Source organism: Homalodisca vitripennis, chromosome 8 (assembly GCF_021130785.1).
Source record: "Homalodisca vitripennis isolate AUS2020 chromosome 8, UT_GWSS_2.1, whole genome shotgun sequence".
Lineage (NCBI taxonomy): Eukaryota > Metazoa > Arthropoda > Insecta > Hemiptera > Cicadellidae > Homalodisca > Homalodisca vitripennis.
Window position 1 is genome coordinate 20090575 of NC_060214.1, and position 20971 is coordinate 20111545.

General features: G+C 35.4%; 1 protein-coding gene across 4 annotated transcripts in view; it reads left to right on the forward strand.

Moving 5' to 3' along the window:
- LOC124367400 (centrosomal protein of 131 kDa) overlaps positions 1-20534 on the forward strand; it is a 41944-nt gene extending 21410 nt beyond the window's left edge. For all 4 annotated transcript variants that reach the window (XM_046824187.1, XM_046824188.1, XM_046824186.1 and 1 more), the window contains 5 exons: positions 10235-10294; positions 11704-11903; positions 17166-17337; positions 19246-19409; positions 20350-20534. In XM_046824187.1, the coding sequence (XP_046680143.1) occupies positions 10235-10294; positions 11704-11903; positions 17166-17337; positions 19246-19409; positions 20350-20482 (729 nt within the window). In that variant the 3' untranslated portion in view covers positions 20483-20534. The remainder of the gene's footprint in view (positions 1-10234; positions 10295-11703; positions 11904-17165; positions 17338-19245; positions 19410-20349) is intronic.
- The last annotated feature ends 437 nt before the right edge of the window (positions 20535-20971 follow it).

Consider the following 20971-nt stretch of genomic DNA (forward strand, 5'->3'; position numbering starts at 1 on the left):
ATAGTATAGGGTCATCTTTGTTTTTAAACTTGTAATGTGTGTAACACAGCTCATATTAAAACAAATAGAATTGAGTTTTTTACATAAGTTTTGTATTTGTCCTGTCCATGTCATATGCTCATCAAAACAAACTCCCAATAGTTTTACATTTTTGCAGCTATTTATTTGTTCTTTATCTATTGTGACTGTAAACATTTCTTCTCTTTGCTGTCTGTTTTTGAAGTGAATAATATTTGTTTTTGTAGTATTCAGAATCATTCCATTAACTTTAAACCATTCTTCTAATTTAACTATAGTTTGTTCTACTAATAATTTCATTACATGTAAGTTTTTCTCCTTGATTATAGCTGTGGTGTCATCAGCATATAAGACTAATTTCGTGTCTATGTCTTGTGGTAGATCATTTGTATACAATGTAAATAGTAATGGTCCTAAGATCGATCCTTGCGGAACTCCTGACACTACATTTTCATACTCTGAATGATACTTTTTATAGTCTGATACTAAAGTTGTTTTTTGTTTTCTCCCTGTAATATATGACTTAAACCAATTTAAAGATGTGCCCTCTACTCCATATAATTCTAATTTCTTCATTAAGATATCATGATCTACACAATCAAATGCCTTTGATAAATCACAGCACACTGCCACTGTAGACTGTGATCCATCCAAAGCACTGTAAACTTCCTCTGCAAGGTTGGTAAGTGCCGTGTCAGTTGAGTAATTTTTTCTAAAGCCATGTTGACATCCAGTAATCAGACTATTTTTTTCTAGGTATTTGTATAATTGATGGTTTACTACTTTCTCATATAGCTTGGAAAACACTGGTAACAATGAAACCGGACGATAGTTTTTGACTTAAGTTTTCTCACCTTTTTTGTAAATGGGTTTCACTACTGAATATTTAAGCTTGTCTGGAAAAACACCTGTTCCTAATGATTGATTAACCAAATTTGTTATTGGCTTCACAAGATATTCCTTACAGTCTTTAACAATTATTGAGGGAATTTCGTCCCAGCCAGTAGACCACTTGTTAGGCAACGTTGATATTAATTTATAAATTTCTTTCGCTTGAACAGGTTTAAAACGAAAAGACGTACTGTTAACTTTTTGTAATTTTCCCATTGCTTTTACCGGAGAGCTTTTTATATTCAATTGTTCTACAGTCTTTAAATAAGATTCATTAAAATGATTAACCATCTCACTATGTTCTCTAATTACTTTCCCATTAACCACTATTTCTCTTACTCCATCATGATTTTTTGTGTTTATACCAATTTCCTGTTTTATAACTTGCCAGGCTGCTTTACCCTTGCAGTTAGATTGTTCTATATATAAATCATTAGCTCTACGCTTAGCTTCTCTAACAACCTTTTTAAAAATTGTATTATATATTTTATAATGGGTTTTAATTTCTTCATCATTTGAAACTTGTGCTTGTTTGTGGAGTTTTCTCTTATTTCTACTTGAAATTTGTAACCCTTTTGTTATCCACTTTGCTCTAATCTTCCCTCTAATTTTGACGGATTTAAGTGGAAAAGAATAATTAAACATGAATAGGAATTCTCTTAAGAAACTATCAAAGTTTTCATTCACTTTTTTGGCATTGCTGAATTCCCATTCAGTATTTTTAACATTGATCATAAAGTCATGTCTAGCTTCTTTAGTGTATCTTCTCTGAATAACATATTTATCCCTACTTCTATTTTCAAATATGGGCAAAGATGTTATAATAGCATTGTGGTCAGAGAGGCCAACATTCGTAACTAAAAAATTATCAATCTTAAACCTATTGTTTGTTATTATGTTATCTAGACATGTTCCACTTGCTGGTCTTGTTACCTCAACAATATTTATTTTAAAGCCATTATAATTAAGTATTTCATATAATGTTTGTGGTTCCTTTTTATTTAATACATTGATGTTGCAGTCTGTAGCTATTAAAATATTGACATTTTTTTTATTTTTGAATTTATTCAATAAACCACCAAGTTTTTCAAGAAAAATATTAAGGGTGCAGTTATCCGGAGTTCTGTATAAAGATATTATAATTATTGGGGTTTTTAAATCCAAAAGTTCTATTATGGAGCATTCAAAGTAATAGTTGTCATTGTACATTTTTAAATCATTTCGGACCTTAAAGTTTATTCCAGAGTTTTCTCTGACCAAGATTGCCGAACCTCCTCTAGTACAGTTTTCTCTAACATAAAAATCAGCTAATTTGAAAAATTCAATATTATTCAATAAATTTACATTTTCTTTTGAAAGCCAGTGCTCATTCAAGCATATTATACAGATTTTTTCTCCCAAATCTGCAAGCAATAAGTTAAGTTCATCCAGTTTGCTTTTAATTCCCTGAATATTTAAGTGTATTAACAAACAACTAGAGTTACCAATTAAATTGCTATCACTAAAACTAAAACTAAAATCTTTCCTGGCAGTGCAGGTGTCGTCCTCTATGGGCTGATTCCTGGTGGGGGTGGTTGACCGTTTCCCTCCTGGGTCGTCAGGTTTCTCAATCTCGGACTGAGTTGTCTGCCTCCCGCTAATGCTATGGGTTGCTCCAGGTTGAACTCTTGTATCGCTGTAATGATCTGCTCAGCCAACCATTGTTTTCCTTTGGTGTTGAAAAGCATGCCCTGCCGGGTATGCATCTCCCTCTCAGCTCTGCTCGCTTCAACAATTTTGAGATTTTTATGTGTTGACATGAGATCCTTTAAGGCACTGTTGGTCCTTCTTGTTTCTTCATTGACGCATGACCAGTTTGCAAGATCATATCTATTAGGCAAATCTACCAGAACTACATTTTTCTCCTTGCATTGCTGTAGAGTGTCTGAAATGCAGTTTAAGGCTTCTTGTGATTCATTTCGCGCTACATCGTTTGTCCCACATATCATTACTAAAATGTCTTTAGGTCCCTGAATCTCAGACTCAATATTTTCCATATTTAGTACTTGCTTGGAACGACCACCAGGGCGTACAAAACCAATAGCGCTAGAAGAATGATGCAATTTGTTTAAATGCCAGGCTACATCCTTACCATGACTATCAGCGCACAAAAGTATTTTGTTTATTTTTTTATTACAAACCTGTTTTGAATTTTGACTATTTGTGTCATTTTCTTCATTATTTGTTGCAAGAGGTTGAAATCTATTAGCTGACACCAAGCTAAAGTCCATTTCAGTGGTGGAAGCTGTAAGTTTAATTTCCCTTTTATTTGCTTTAGGTTGAATAAAATCTCCCATTGTTAATGGTAAACTTGCTCTTCGCTCTACATAATTTGTTTTTTTACAATTTTTCTTGGTAATTGATTCTTTCAGTCTTATAAAATCTTCTTCTTTTTGTAAAACTATATTTTGGAGTATTGTCTTTTCTTCTCTCAGCTGGATAATCTTCTTTTGGGCTTCATCAAGATCTGCACTCAATGATTTTATCATTAAATTCATATTTTTTAGTTCTTCCGTTAGAGCCAGATTACAATCAACCTCATCGACATCCTCACATTCACTGTCAATAGCATTTAATGCTGCAATACATTTTGAGCAACTCCATCTGATATTCGAGTTTTTTATTTCTTTGAAATCATTTTCAGTTAAATCAGTGCATTCAAGATGATGCCATTGTAAGCAGGAGTTTCTACAAAGTACTGCTTTGCAAGATTTACTAATATTTTTTAAACATTTTCCACATGGACATTTAATTTTTTTGCCCATTCTAATTATCTTAATCAAATAATGTGTTATTTATACTTTAATAAAATGTTCCAAATGTTATTTACTTTGAAATCTTTATATGGTAAGAATACTAAAATAATTAGTTTAAGTTTCAGCTTTATTAAATTAACAAGCTGCAAAAGGTAAGTGGCAAAAAGTAAATGTCACCAGGTGTATTTGAACCAGGTATCTTCAATTCAAGAGTCTGACAATTAAGCCACTCAGCTACCAGTCCTGAGATATCATATGGTGATATATCACAGATATACTTGGCAATTACAATCTGGTCAGTCAAGTCAGTAATACAATCACTGAAAAGTTTGTCTCAGTTGATAAAAGAGTACAAGGGTCAGGTAACCTGGCCTCCTATCTGATTACCTTTCTTATCAAAAGTGCAGCCTTCTTGAAATTTCCTGATTTTACTAAATAGAAAACTTAAAGTTATTATATTATTTCTTTGCAAAACTGTAAACTGACAACCTAAATTTGAAGCACAGAACTTATTATTAAAATTGGTTAAACCTTAATTTAAAACAACTCACTAAAAGTCACTGAATTTCTGTCCAACTTGAGGAGCACAAACTTCACTCAACCATCCACCCTGATTATCACCTTATCTCCTCAATAGCTCGCTTAAAACCCAAAGTTTTATGTATATAAATTTGGCTTTATCGTGGAGAATGGTTTAGCAATGGCAACAAAAATACTAATTTTCATGACGTTTAGTTGCTTTACAGTGTTTTGAACTTTTGTATTTGCTGTAGAATGAATTATTTACTGTTTTTTAAATTTCTTCTCCGTTGCATGCTGTAATTTAAGTAATTATTCTACAATAAATCTAGGTTTTAACTATTTCGGTCCAGGAATGTGTTACTTAACTAACTTTAGTTACAAATGTTCGAATTGTAATAATTTGTTTTCCAAAGATAGTTCTACCCGGAACTAAATTTTTCTACAAAAATTACATTGTCGGGGTTACATTGAGCACACAGAGCAGCAGCAACTGTGATTCCTCAATGGTGAATGGCATATTTGACAGACAACAATACACGTCTTCCTCACAGACAGCAAAAAGTTGACTGATTAACTAAAATAAATAAAATCTGATAAGGCATAAATATCATACCCTATCATTTCTCCCAAACTTTTTCAAAAAGGTACAGTAGTTGTCGAAGATACACTTGCCCATACCGGTAGTAAGTAACTGAACATAGTTGGCATTGCTACTTGATTTATTATCAAACAAATCCATCACAGGTCGTTAATAGATAATTGTAATCAATATTTAAATTTGATAGGACTTCACATTTTTAATAATATACAGTATCTCTTATTATACAGAATGTTTTAAAAACAAGTGGTTGACACTTTGAATATCCTAAGGCAAAGATCGGAGAACACAACAGCAATTTGCAATAATATTCCTACACAAAAGGGCAGCACATACGAATTTTAGGAAAGTATTTAAAATTAAGCACAGATAAAATTCGTTATAATTTTTTAAATCTTTATTACGAAAACGTTGATTTGAGAAAAAATAAATGCAAATATAATAATGGTAAAAATTAAAAGAGTATATACATTTCAGGAATCAGATAAAATTAAGTGCTTTTATAAGAAAAAAATGGATGTTCAGTATTACAATTTTTGCTAACTTTAATAAGATTCCTTTTAGAATTTTACATCACGCCTTGTTCAGTGAAAACTATATTGAACAAAAATGATAATATATGTCAAGGTTTCCATTCACCAGATCATGGAATATAGTGTCATAATAGTTGGTGAAACTCAACGACCTAGATAAATGTTCCAGAGTGAACGCAGTCACAGTGATGATAGCCTTTACCATGCTACCTCTACTGCCAGTGCATTCACTGCATTCATCTATACTACTCATAACTGGCAGAAAGGAAAAATTAAAATTTATAAAAAGAAATTCTAACAATAATGAATGAATCACTGTTTATTGTTTCCATGGTAAAGTAAACACAAAATTTATTCCAAATCCAAAAATTGAAGTGTCAACATACTAAAATGTTTAGGTCCAACATCATGATTTTCTTAATCCCAGCTGTGCCCCAATTATTTTAAATTGCCCTCCACAAGAATGATGAACTGTCACAGAGCTGATATTAGACTGTCGTTAAGTGAATACCCCATTTTAATGGGCCAAGAAGAAAGTGCCACCTCTGGTTCAAGATGGCCAGAGGTGATTGTATGGTACCTCAATGGAGAGTGAACTGTAGAGAAGAGTGGAGGATATGAATCATACTCCAGTGTTAGACTCTGCTGGTCCCAGAATCCACGGAAGGCAGCAGAGAGGAAATTTTCTGTTTGATGTGCCCATTCCTGTGTTACGCTCTGCTGGTCCCAGACTCCACGGAAGGCAGCAGAGAGGAAATTTTCTGTTTGATGTGCCCATTCCTGTGTTACGCTCTGCTGGTCCCAGACTCCACGGAAGGCAGCAGAGAGGAAATCTTCTGTTTGATGTGCCCATTCCTGTGTTACGCTCTGCTGGTCACAGACTCCACGGAAGGCAGCAGAGAGGAAATCTTCTGTTTGATGTGCCCATTCCTGTGTTACGCTCTGCTGGTCACAGACTCCACGGAAGGCAGCAGAGAGGAAATCTTCTGTTTGATGTGCCCATTCCTGAGTTACGCTCTGCTGGTCCCAGACTCCACGGAAGGCAGCAGAGAGGAAATCTTCTGTTTGATGTGCCCATTCCTGTGTTACGCTCTGCTGGTCACAGACTCCACGGAAGGCAGCAGAGAGGAAATCTTCTGTTTGATGTGCCCATTCCTGAGTTACGCTCTGCTGGTCCCAGACTCCACGGAAGGCAGCAGAGAGGAAATCTTCTGTTTGATGTGCCCATTCCTGAGTTACGCTCTGCTGGTCACAGACTCCACGGAAGGCAGCAGAGAGGAAATCTTCTGTTTGATGTGCCCATTCCTGTGTTACGCTCTGCTGGTCACAGATTCCACGGAAGGCAGCAGAGAGGAAATCTTCTGTTTGATGTGCCCATTCCTGTGTTACGCTCTGCTGGTCCCAGACTCCACGGAAGGCAGCAGAGAGGAAATCTTCTGTTTGATGTGCCCATTTCTGAGTTACGCTCTGCTGGTCACAGATTCCACGGAAGGCAGCAGAGAGGAAATCTTCTGTTTGATGTGCCCATTCCTGAGTTACGCTCTGCTGGTCCCAGACTCCACGGAAGGCAGCAGAGAGGAAATCTTCTGTTTGATGTGCCCATTCCTGAGTTACGCTCTGTTGGTCACAGACTCCACGGAAGGCAGCAGAGAGGAAATCTTCTGTTTGATGTGCCCATTCCTGAGTTACGCTCTGCTGGTCCCAGACTCCACGGAAGGCAGCAGAGAGGAAATCTTCTGTTTGATGTGCCCATTCCTGTGTTACGCTCTGCTGGTCACAGATTCCACGGAAGGCAGCAGAGAGGAAATCTTCTGTTTGATGTGCCCATTCCTGAGTTACGCTCTGCTGGTCACAGACTCCACGGAAGGCAGCAGAGAGGAAATCTTCTGTTTGATGTGCCCATTCCTGAGTTACGCTCTGCTGGTCCCAGACTCCACGGAAGGCAGCAGAGAGGAAATCTTCTGTTTGATGTGCCCATTCCTGAGTTACGCTCTGCTGGTCCCAGACTCCACGGAAGGCAGCAGAGAGAAAATTATTGAAACGCTTGTATACATGCACAGCTGGATCCTTCAACATTTTTTGTCAATGAGTCGTCTTAGTTTTGTAACACAAGACTGAGGGGTGGTGGAGGGTTGATGTTTATGTACTATGTTTCTTTGGTTGTAATTAAAATTTGGAAAACTAATTATTGTACTTTGTTAATGTGTAACTTCTAGAGAAAAAAAATTGTTATATGGAGTAAATAGAGAAATAACTTAAGTTCACACAAGAATGTGTAGAAAATGTAAGAGCAACAGTCTTGTCTATATTAAATTGGAAACCTAGGCTTGTTTTTTGACAAATATTAAAATTTAAAATAAATTTCACGGCTAGGTTTGAAAGGCCACTTTTGAATAACCAAATGCAAAGGTTATAAAACACAATGGCATACTAAATGCAACAATACTTATAAAGAGTAGTATTTTTGGTCCCATTTCTTTGCCATTCAAGATAAAGCCAAACTTTAAACAGAAAAAATTTAGATTTTTAAGTGAGCTATGGCTAGGTGTAATGAAAGTCATACCTTGTTAGGTTTTGCTATACTCACCCTGTACAGCAATCAAGCTTTATGCAAAATTTCTTCAAAAAGTCAGGTCAGATCGTTTTCAAGATATTGTGTAGACAGACAGATAGATAGATAGAAATGTTGTCACAATATTCAAATATTTGCAGGGAATTGGCAAACGCTAAACTGTAAAAACGTGTTGTCGGAGTTTTGCTCTATTTATTTAATAATAGAAAATTAAATTAACTGTACATGGGAACAAATTAAAATAATTAAATTGGATCGGACATAAGTAAAATTAATTTTATTTAAAAGTACTAAATATAATGAAGCAAACAAGCTAATTTGGGGGGTTGAAACAAATTGAGTGTTAAAGGGACAATGACCTCAGAAAGCACATGTTGTGGTAATTTAAATGAAAAATTGATAGATAAATAATTAGGGTAAATAGAAAAGAATCAAATTGATTAATTATAGTGGATGTTAATAGTAGTGTATTTATTAACAATGAATTAGCTTAAACTAATGCATGAAGACGTTGATTTTAACGAGAGAGGAGAGGGACATTGTCCTGGGCACTTCGCCGCAATCTGGTATTCTTTCTTCTTGCGAAAAATCTCAAACGAAGCAGACATAGGAGAGATGCTCCTGACAGTGATGTGGACAAATTTTTTGTTTTAAGTAAAATCGTACTACAGGGCGATGGGATATAGTGTTTATTAAATAAATTTACATAAATTGGTAAGTGTTAATATAAGTTATAGCCAGGAAACATTAATAGATTCACAAAATTTAAAACTTATTCAATAAATTAGTCAATTATTCTGAGATGAATTGAAAAATGTCAGTGTAAACACAAAGACGTACATTAAAATGCCATTTTGATACGATTTAAATCTTTATTAAATCAGTGACAATACAGAAAGTACTGTGAAATCAATCACCTTTATCTTCAAAGTTCAACACCGTGAATTATTTATCTTTAATAATTTATCTTTATCCATTTAAACTTTAATTTTACACTCAGAGTAAGTATAGTTCATTGAATACGTATTTTGAAATATCTCATAATATAACTAAGTATTTTATTATACTTTCTGTTTTCTTTGTTTCAGAAATCTTCAGCACTATCAAATTTTTAAAGATTTTCAAAACTAAACTCTGAACTGCAGTAGTCATTAGTTGAAAGTCAAAAATGATTTATTCTGATCTTTACTGGAATATTTTGCGAACAATTGGAATTTGTTTTAGATTATAGTAAAATATATTTTCCGGGCTATTTCACACTTTTAGGAATACCAGACGCAACAAGCAATTTGAATCTTTACATTTGAAATTTAATACAGGTTATGATGTATTTATAAAAAAAATAGTTTAGATATAATTGTGGATATTGGTGGATATGCCAGTGAGACACAACTGCGGATAAAGAATATATTTTCAGAGTCCCACATTATAGCTGGTGAGATTGAACTCCTGGTGAAGATTGTGTATTTCTACTACCAATGTGAGACAGAGTTTCCAGCATTGTCAGTGTATACCCAATTCTGTTTTGGGATTGATGATATAGAGTTCTGGAAACTCTTTATTTCCAACCCCGGACCTTAGAGATGAAGAAACAGAGGTATTGACAAAGCTGGTGTTGTTCTACGATGTGTTCCTGTCTAATAATATCCTGATTCTGGCAAGAGTGTATCTTGTTCCAGATAAATCTAGTATCTAGCTGGAATAGCGATGGTCTAAGGTGTTGGACTTAGTTACACGGGTCTGAGTTAGAGAAGTAAAGTAAAGATACCTTATATTACCAGGCGAAGTTAGGGCTAAGAAGCCCTCTTTAACACTTAACCTGGGGACCAACGGCTTAAAGGTGACTTCCGAACCACTACTAACCAGCCACGCTCGACATTGCTTGATCTGGTTATTTTGCGATAACAGTTGTACCCGCTACACTACGCCAATGGCGAGTAAGTACAGGTCAGATCCTGTCTGTGACCATAGCACATTTTATCAGTACCATCGACCTTGTACTGTACCAACTCTTCCCTTTATTCTGTTTGATAGGTCAGTGGCCCATGAGGACAAACAGAATAAGCTTAAAAAGGGAGAGTCTCCTTTTTTTAAAAAAAAAGAAAATTCTTCCTTTAGTATTGTTATTCATTCCTCAAGGTTGGTGATATTGTTATTCAATCAAAGCCAGTTATACTTACATGAACCTTTAGTGTGGTCAAATACTCTTACTCACCATGGTACTTAATTGAACTTTCCGTTAAGGAAGTAGTAGTAGAATTCCCTATTATAGTTTCTAGTAAACCGGTAACTCTTTGCATTTCAGGTGGATGAAGCCAAACAGAAACTGCAACTTAAGTTGGCAGACTACGAGAAGAAACATCAGGTGTGTACATAACTTTGTCACTGTTGTCTAAGCTGCTCTTCGTAGTTGTATGCTTGTTCTTCCTATCAACATCTGAAGGTTATGAAATTGAGCACATACTTCAATCTTTGCACCCTTAACAACAATTTTGAATAAGAAGAAGAAGAAGCACAGAAAACATAATATAACAATATTTTCACTTTGTTTTGGCACAAAAAAAACCCAGTACTATAGCAAAATTGCTTGATATACTTTCATGCAACTAAATACTTGAGCCATCAACACTGTAATTGCGGAGGAAACAACATTTTTTCGGACATTTTCCATCGTTCGGCAAATGTCCGGAAAAATGATGTTAACTCTGCAATCCTTCCATCCTCAAAAACAAACTTCACACAAAAACATTGTGATATTTTATAATTAAAAAACAACAATTTTTGTGTATGACATGTTTCAAAACTGTGCTGACTGAATCAAAGGCAACTTAACATGATTTGAGGTGGTGTTGACTCTTGTGATGCAAGTTATTCTATTCTGCTAACGAGCTTAGCCAGAGAGGAGTGCAAATCTTATCTGGGTATTATCTGATCTAAAACTCTTATATGTGAGTAACCAATATGTGGTAAGATAGTAGCAATTGTATCTTTTGTTAACAAAGTCGGTATGCAATGTCTTTGTAAATCATGATTAATATCTTGGCCACATACCGTTAAGAACTGAAATTTTTCCTTGGCAGAATTTTCAATAGACAATATTCTTTATTGACATGATCTTGGAGTCCAATACAGTGCATCAGTTTGATAATACAATACATTTATTTATTATAGTGCATATCTTATTTATGGGTTGAGAAATTATTTTTCAGTGTAGAAGGGTCTTGATTGTAGCCACTATGTCAGCAACCTCTTGAATTGCTGTGGAGGCTCTTTCCGCAGGTATTCTGGAAGGTGGTTGAAATAAAGTGCTCCTTTGTAGGATGGTTTTTTTCAATGATGAGATGTTAGGGCGAAATTAGAGGCATTACAGCTAGATATAGATCTCTGCGTATAGTCTGTTCTGAGCTGACTGCATGGAGGATTACTTCTCGGATGTAAAGAGATACAACAGTGAGGATGTAGAACAGTTTAAAAGATTTTTGCAAACTCCCTCGAAAGTTAAGTCCTGCTAGGCATCATAGGGCTCTCTTCTGTTTTATGAGTACCCTTCCCAAATAGGTATTGACAGCTCCTCGCCAAAGCGTTATTCCTTATCACAGGTGTGATGCAAAAAATGCAAATGCAAAAATGCAATGCAGGCTATCTTAGCGATATGTTAATAAATCGGACTTAATTTTTTTGTTAATACATAAAATCTTATTCCAAAGCAAATAGGGAAATAGAAAAATATAGTAAAAATGGTTAAATATTTACCATCTATTTTACTACTTACAGGAGGAATTGGCAAAGATGAAGGAGTGTCTCGAGACAGAGAAACAGGCCTGGATCACTCGACAGAAGGGAGGGCTGGAAGAGAGGGAGGCAGCTCTGAGGGAGGAGCTGAAGAGAGAGCGGGACAGACATATCGAGCTTGTCATTCGCCGTCTCGAGAGCGAGGCGGCCACCAAGGAGCAAGCTATCGAGAATAAGATCAAGTAAGTCTTCCTGCATCTCCAGGAGGGTTCACTTTTGGCTGGTTTATACCTTCCAGTTGAACCTACCACTGGGTACAGCAAAAACCGATGTGTCACTTCAATCTGGGCAACCTTACGGATGTCTAGGAGCGGTACATCACTAACCGCAAATGTCGAGATTCTGGGGTGCAAAGGTAATTCGATAGTTCTAGTCTACTGCGGGAGATGACTGTTGGAGTTTGTAATGATCGTTCCCTAAGAGTCAGAGGTTCTTGCCAGCCTAGACATAAGAGTGTGCCACCTCCTGCCTGCTTTGACTGGAGAGGCTGGTTCAGAGCTGGTTTCTCTTTCTTCCGAGGACTTTATTTGAGATTAGTGGCATAAAATGAATCTTGACAGGAGGCGGCCCCTACTCCCAACCTTACCCATCCAAATTATCCTGCCACTCCGGAAGCAGTGGAAAGGTCCTTCTAGGACTAGGTGCAATTTTCCAAGCTTCTTGCCCTAAGAGAGAGAAAAACATTAGCTAGAAAACTTAAGTTATGTGGCTGATTTAATATTAAGTAAAAAGGTTAATACAGAACCAAAGAAAACATTTTTGAGTAAAATTGTTAATTTGTGAAAACACCCAAACAAAGTTTGTATGAGGAAGCCTTTTTGTCTCTTATTCAGCCCATAATTAAGCTAAATTATTTTTGAATTTTAACCACATTGGTCAGTTTTTAACTAAGAATAAAGTTGAAAAATTTAGTTAAAAGTGATTACCAATTTTAAAAATTGTCTACCACTAGAGCTTTTGCCCCATATATGTCTCACAGCAATGTTTCTCTCGTCCTTGTCTGTCCATCTAGGTTCTTTGTTTCTAAAACTAGATTTTTCATTCTATATAATTTTCACTTCAATGTTCTAGTTTTTATAGTATTTGTTCTTGTAGATCACTCTCTTAGATTCCATTTCTCGTGCAGATAATTTGTTGGCAGATTAAATTTCAGTGAATATTAAAGCTGGTTGCCCTACTTTTGGACATCCCACCATGGCAAAGATGCTATTTTAAACATCCCTAGCATCAGTTTAGGTCCACGTACCTCTGTGAATTAATTACTTGTCTCAGTACATCTTCTAAATTTAGTCTCCATTGTCAAAATTAATTGCTCTTTTACTCATTACTCTAATATTTATTAATCATTTCCATTCTCTCCTCATTTTAATATAATTAATTTATTCCATTCCCGGCTTTCCTCTCTTCTGAATATCAAAACTCTACTTCATCACGTTTACTTTGTAATTCCTAATATTACAATACATTTATGTATTTGTAATTTGAGTTTTGGAAGTTAGCGGTGAAGGCAAGTGTCACAAAAATTAGAGATATTCATAAATCTAATAAATTAAACATTACAATCTCCTGCCTGCACATTCACAGTGTGATTTAGAAACAACGAAAACAAACGGCTGAGAATATAACATTGTTTTAAACCTGAGTAGAGCTAAAGCTGTCCATCATGTCATCCTTGCACCACACATGCCCTTGTAGACAAACAAACTTGTACAAGGACCTTATTTTCTTATGCGATCTCAAGCCATGATGGTCAGACACGTGGCAGGTCTGTGGTGTGGGTATTAGTCTATCATGCATATTCTCTGCTACGTCATTTATCACTGCAGAGTTCAAGTACTCAGTTTGCACTGAGGAGCAATTGCATAAACATGGCTATTCTGAAGGAAACAGGATTTTTCCGGACATTTGCCATCGTTCAGTGAAACAAGAAAACAGTAACACTACGTTTCGAGATCTGCAATCTGATCTCTTCTTCAGGTAAAGAACTAACCTAATACATAATTACAAACTAGGTTAAAATAAACAAATCTTACCAAAGCGTTGGGGCAGGCCTAAGTCAGGAATCACAACCTACATGTTGTTTGTCAACTTCACTAACTCTATAGACATGCACTTAATACAAAACTATAAAAAACACTAATCATTAAAACTAAACTACGGAATACAAGTAACAATACGTCTTCACTCGTCTACTAACCACCTACGACTGCAAACGATGACTGAACGATGGCAAATGTCCGGAAAAATCCTGTTTCCTTCACAATCCTTCCATCGTCAAAAATAACCTTCAAACAAAGAATTGCTATTCTATTAATTCTCCTGCCAAATGTGGATTTAGAATTTGTACTTTTTCTGGAATCAGAAGGAAATAGTGCGGCAGAAATCTATTGGGAATGTGCTGTGTTTACGGATAAAACATTATGAGTGATGGTATTATACGTGAGTGGTGTAGAAACCCAAAGATTGACTGACACCCACAAAAATCGCCAAGTGGCTTCAGCTTTGACATTTCTCGAATTGATCCTTGAATTTGATATTCAACCATCTTTAAAATTTTTGTCATTCACGCACATTCTTCAATGCAAGAAAAGAATATTTGAAAAAATCATGACAATATTTGAAACAGAATTATTTTTTTACTAATTTCTTTTGGCTTAGAATGAGTTTGAAGCTTATTCTTATTTTTAGGAGAGGCCGATTCCCTTTAAGCCTTATTTTGTCTATTCTCATGGGCCACTGGCCTATGCGAGGATCTTATTGAATAGAATGAGGGGAAACCTGAATACAAGATTAATAGCACTGATAAAAAGTCACAGACAGGATTTGAAGCTGTGTTGTCTGTAACTCAGTTGCAAAGTGCGACATTTCATACCACTTGATCATCGGCGGCGGTCCCAAAAAAAATCTTCAAAATTTTCCAACACTTATCTGTAACAACCAAAATAAGTCTTTGTTTGAAGGTTATTTTTGACGATGGAAGGATTGTGAAGGAAACAGGATTTTTCCGGACATTTGCCATCGTTAAGTGAAACAAGAAAACAGTAACACTACGTTTCGAGATCTGCTATCTGATCTCTTCTTCAGGTAAAGAACTAACCTAATACATAATTACAAACTAGGTTAAAATAAACAAATCTTACTAAAGTGTTGTGGCACGCCTAAGTCAGGAATCACAACCTACATGTTGTTTGTCAACTTCACTAACACTAAAGACATGCACTTAATACAAAACTATACAAAACACTAATCATTAAAACTAAACTACGGAATACAGGTCACAATACGTCTTCACTCGTCTACTAACCATCTACGACTGACCAGAGGGACTAGCCAATGGTAATCGTGACGGCTGGCTAAAACAAGATGGCGGAAATACAAGGGAAGGGGAACAGGAATGGGCCCTTTCGTTATTATTGGTTCATGCGAGATGAACTTCTTAAAACCATATTGTGACTCCGCATTGGTTTATTACAAATATCCGATCCGTTTGATACTTTTGGTTTTCTCTTTAGTTCATTTTTTAGAATTGGCAACCAAAGCGGCCTAATCTCGACTGATGGTTGACTGATTGGTTGGTCTGCCAATTTAATGTATGTTGCCTCAATTAATTTCCTTTTGAAGAAATGTGGTTCCCGATGTATTATGTGGGCTTCATCCCAATTCATATGATGGTCTTCGGACCAACAATGGTGTGCAATTTTTGACTTTTCTGTGAAACCCTTTCTCGTGTTTTCTTTATGTTCTTTTATCCTTATGTTTAGTGGTCTTTTTGTCTCGCCTATGTATTCCCTATTGCAGCTACATTTTATACTGTAAACACAGTTTTTGGAATCCTGTGTGCCATTTTTTGGTTTAGTTTTTACGAGACTTTGTCTAAGAGTGTTGTGTGTTTTAAACGCGGTTCTAATGTTGTACTTTCTACCTACTCTTCTAATTTTCTCCGATAATCCCGGCACATAAGGGATTGACATAAACGCAAATTTATCACAATTCTGTTTTTCTGACTCAGGAATGATTCTTCTGGTTCGTTTGCACTTATTAATTACTAATTGAGGGTATCCATTGCTTCTGAGATCCGATTCAATTTTCTTAAATTCTTCTTTTAGTCCATCTTTATCTGAGCACAAGCTCTTTGCTCTATCAAACAACGAGTAGGCTACTCCTTCTTTGACAGATTTTTGATGGTTGGATTGATAATTTAAATATTTTCCTGTGTGTGTTATCTTTCGAAAAACAGTTGTCTTATGGACATCCCTATCTCTTAATACACACACATCCAAAAAGGCAAGCTTGTTTTGGACTTCCACTTCCATTGTGAGGCGGATGGAAGGAGAAATACTATTAATGTGATTCAAAAAATTATTTAATTCAATGTCTCCATGAGAAAAAATAACAAAGGTATCATCCACATACCTCCACCAAATCTTCGGTTTGAACTGAGCTGAAGCCAAAGCTTTTCGCTCGAATTCCTCCATAAAGATATTGGCGAAAATAGGAGACAGTGGAGAACCCATTGCCATCCCCTCATCTTGACGGTAAATTTTACCCTCTAACTCAAAATAATTGCATTGAGTGCCTTAATGAGACTCATCCAAATTTCATGGTTGATTGTGCAACATCATAGAAGTCTTTCTTGTCTATGTAGAAATAGTGTTGTGTAAAAAGTTATGGTCTACAGATGAATATCTTGCCACATGATACGTTCACATTTTTGTTGGGTTTCACAGCAGTGTTAAAGTAATAAAAGTTTACACATTAAGACATCAAAAGTAGATGTTGCATGGTGGGGTATTCAGGATACAAGTGTTAATATGCCACGTGTTAAAATATCATATGATTGTACTCAGTTTGTTTACAATTCGATTTATTCTGCTATTTTCTTGCAGTCATCATAACTACCCATAAGACAAATGTTCACTAACGCTCAGCCAAATTCCACGGAGTGATGTGCACCATCATCCATCTCAATGTTGCCTACATAGAAATGTAGCCTTATGCAAGTCTGTAGCTTATTTCAATTTTCCAGGTATCGTGAGGACTGGCAGATAGAAATAAAACTGTTCAAACCCTCAAGTAATAGGCTTCGCTAACGCTCAGCCAATGGTATTTTAGTTTAGTAAAAACATTTACACCAAATATATAGGAAAGGAATTAAAAGGAACAATATAAATAACAGTTAAAAATCTTAAACTATCATATAATATATTTAATATTTAAGTTGCAATATGGCTAGCTTGTTTTAGTAAAGGTACTGGTAAATTAATTTTGGGTACTAAACAGGTGTTGTTTGTGTTAACTAAAGCCTTAAAGTTTATATACACAAAATAAACCTTCAAGTTAACTATCTCAAGATCAGTCCTATCACGTTTTGGCCTAGAGACAAAAGTGTTGGTGAGCACTGAAACTTTTTTTATGAATGATTTTTTTATCTCGGTTATTTGCAGACGACTGAAGGAGAGTTACGACAGCGAAGTGAGCGACCTGGACTCGACACTGAAGGAGTTACGTGCTCGGCTGAAGGATACGAGGGCTGAGCTGCAGAAGAGCGAAGACAACAATGCAGCTCTTGCGGCTCAGCTTAGTCAGGCCCAGAACGAGCTGTTGCCTCTCCGACAAGTAAGCTGACAAATGAGCAACTTCCTTTCTTTTACTATTTTAAGTTAATAGATTTAAATTTGCGACTTATTTCTTGGTTTAATTGTATTTGAACAATAATTAAACTGACTATGGATTTTATTCTGTCTTAATTTGTGAAGTGAGATCCTACCTTTTAGATGAGGACGATTTGATGGAGTGTATTTGAAGTTTTTATTAGAATACCTCAATGTTGTGATGCCTCAATTTTCCAAAAAGGTTCCTCTGGTTTTCTTAATTTCTATCATTAACATGACATCTGTCTTTATGCTGATGATTTTAAGACTTCTTTACCAAACCATCGGATTGGGAAACCAACAATGCTAGCTTTGCAATCAGTCATTGATTGTATTGTCTGTTGGTTGAACGTAAACAACCACATGCAACTTCAGCAAAACTTCAGCAAGTTACTGGTAATTACAATTACTCGTAAAACTAATCCATCATCCTTTTTTTATGGGATTGGTGGCAATAGAATCGTATGAAACGTCTTCATCATGCAAGATTTTAGCTTTCTTCTAAATTCAAAGCTGATCTCCTTTGAACACAATAATCAGTGTTATTTAGAGAGTAAGGTAGAACTTGTTTCTTTTGTGAATCATCTTGATTTTTTCGCAAGGAAGGTTTTTGTGTAGTGCTCTACAGATCCGTGGTTCAAAGCTATCTTGATTATGCCACTGTTGTCTGGATTAGTAGCTGAGGTTATACAAATATAGCAGTTAACACATTCGAGTCTACGCTCGAGCCAGACTCGAGCACAGCTTTGCCGATTGATATACGGAGTTGCCCGAGTGATATTCGAGTGCCGTCTGCTGCATTAGATAGCCAGCTTTGTTGGTTAGTTCAGAAAAATTCCGCTAGGCGCTACTACGTCATACCCGCTTGAGGCTTTTGTTTAGCGACTGACGTGGTCTACGACAACAATCATGGAGAGGCGCGCGTTTAAAAAAACAATGGATGAGGGCAGTATATTAGCTGATATAGAGTTAGATACAAACTCTGATATTGTTGATGACACCGATGATGATCCGGATTTCAGCAGGATCTACTGCATGGACTGTAATGTGGCACTCTGCGTACCTGACTGTTTCGAAGAGTATCACACTAAAAAGGATTTTGTGTGATTTTTTAGCATTTGAATTTTTTTTGCAATTAAAATTATTTGTAAATATGTATATAGTAAATGCCTTTAAAAAAATTATAATTACTTGTTTTATTTATTCAAAAGTTAGTTTTCAAGTAACACAAGACGTGCGGGAGTTTTTATTTTTCTTCAAAAAAGGTGAGTTTTGAAATTTTTTTAAAAAATTAATTAGATTTTATAGGAATAAAGTTTTACATATCAATTTAAAGAGGAAAGATAGAACTTTCAAGAAAATATAATATCATATACATGATATTTAACAGTTTTCTAAAAAAAAATCTGAAAACCCATTAATTTATGCAGACGAGGCTATAAAAACAGCAAATAGCGAGCCAGACTCCAATGTGTTAAGGATGCGTAAAGGAAATTACTTTTGTGGATGATCTAGAAGTTTTCTGAGTTGGTTGAATCAGATGTTTTATCATAGCTCACTGAGACTTGTTCTTTTTCTGGATGATCCCAATGTATCAGGTGAAAATAATGGTCTAAAAGTCTCAGGATATAACTTCAATATGAGTGACATATTCATTTGTTTTTATTTGCTATAATTAGATGCACTGACATCAATAAAAAGCACTTTTAATAATTTATATTTCTTTGGTATGTGATGCAGTTTAGTCATTGACATCTGCAAAAACTAGAGTAAAACTATTCAGTTTAGGGTTTTTGTGGTGCTATGGTTTTTTTAGCTATGTATTAGTTTTGGGAGATAATCTATTACTATCTGGTACCAATAATGTTTACAGAAAATAGATAAACTCCGGAGAGAACATACGGAGGCGATGCAACAGTCCGAGGCGAAGATGGCTTTGTTGCAGAGAGAACTGAATGAAACCAAACAATCGTTCCAGGAACAGGTGAACAAAATACACACAGAGAAGGAGAACCAGCTGCAGCAAGTTTATACAAGGTTGGTGTCAACATTTCTTTGCAGACTTTTTATAAATTTTTCCTCTTGTAGCATTTACCAAAAATTTCTGCAAAACTTTATTGAACTTTCAGAGCCCAAAACCATCCCATATACAGGGTGTCCCATAACTTGTAGTACTCAATATCTCAAAAACCTTTTGAGATACAAAACATTTTTGTTCATAACAAAATGATAAGAAAATGTTATAATAGATCATTTATTGTATAATACGATTTCTGTTATCACAGTGTAATAAAAAAACTCGTACATAGTCAATGATTAAAACTACATAACTAAGCTTATTCTAAAACATTATTTTTTATACATATTTTATTGATATTAAAACGTTATAACACATTGATTAAATCCAAGGCTTAAATTTGTATTTTTCAAATTGATCACTTCAGCTTCAACATTCACTGAACACTTCTAATTTTTTCTCTAGATTATAAATAATGGAATTGTAAATATAACAAAATGCTGTACCAAGTTGGTCAATGAACTTAGTGGAGATAGTTATAAAATCAGTATTTGTACCAAATTTGAAATTGTTTTAGCATTCTTATCGCCAATTCTTGGTGATAGAAAAATCTTTTATGATTCACATGTACTCAATATCTTGAAAGTGTTTAGTATATGTTGTGAGCATTCCAGAATACTTTTGGTTTTTTCCTGTACATTCATGTTTCAACTTGTTTGAGGTTTTTTGGCAGTTATTTCCACAACCCATGTAATATAGCATATACAGGGTGTCCCGTAACTCTGGACAAAGTTATACCACATTATTGATCAGGTCAAGACAAACATGTTTCACCATATGAACATTACCAATCTTACAAAATCAATGGTTTCAGTTGTCACAAAATCTACCTATTTCTTCTGACTGAACCGGAAGGACTAATTGTGTTAGTCATCATAGATTCCCATTTGTGATTTTCAGAGTAAAAGAAGCCATCAGCAAGAAGGAAGATGCTCTCCTGGTGGTGACCAAACAGCGAGACACAGCTCTGGAGCAGTGTAGTCGACTGGAGAAGTTGCTGGAAACTCAGCGCAACCACTCGCTCAAACTGTAGTCTTAGTGTTTTTTAGTTTACTGTACTTGGTATTAAATGGTTTTTTGTCATACCATTTGTTTTATTGCTTTTAATTAAATGTTTTATTGGTTAATTCATCATCTGGGTCAGTTAGTCCAAACCCAAAACCACAGTCTATCAAAAAGTTTTGTGAAAATACTATTAAAATTTTAAACCTATAATATTTAGGTTATGTAATTAAATTATTTTGATGAGTGGTGGCTTAAGCATACCTGTTTAATTGGATTTTAAAAATTGTTAGTAAATGTAAGGTTTAACGAGTAATCAATGTACAACAGAAGTGTTGTTATGAACGTTAGTAAAGCGTCTGAAGTCTAACGCTGCGACAGACTTGACTCGTGGAATCAACATCCGTCTGAAGAGATCCAAAACATTCGGCGAGGAAGAAGGTCCAAACGAACTCTTTACATTGTTTATACATCAGAGACACCTGGGCTACAAATAATTGTAATCCAGATGAAGTGGTGT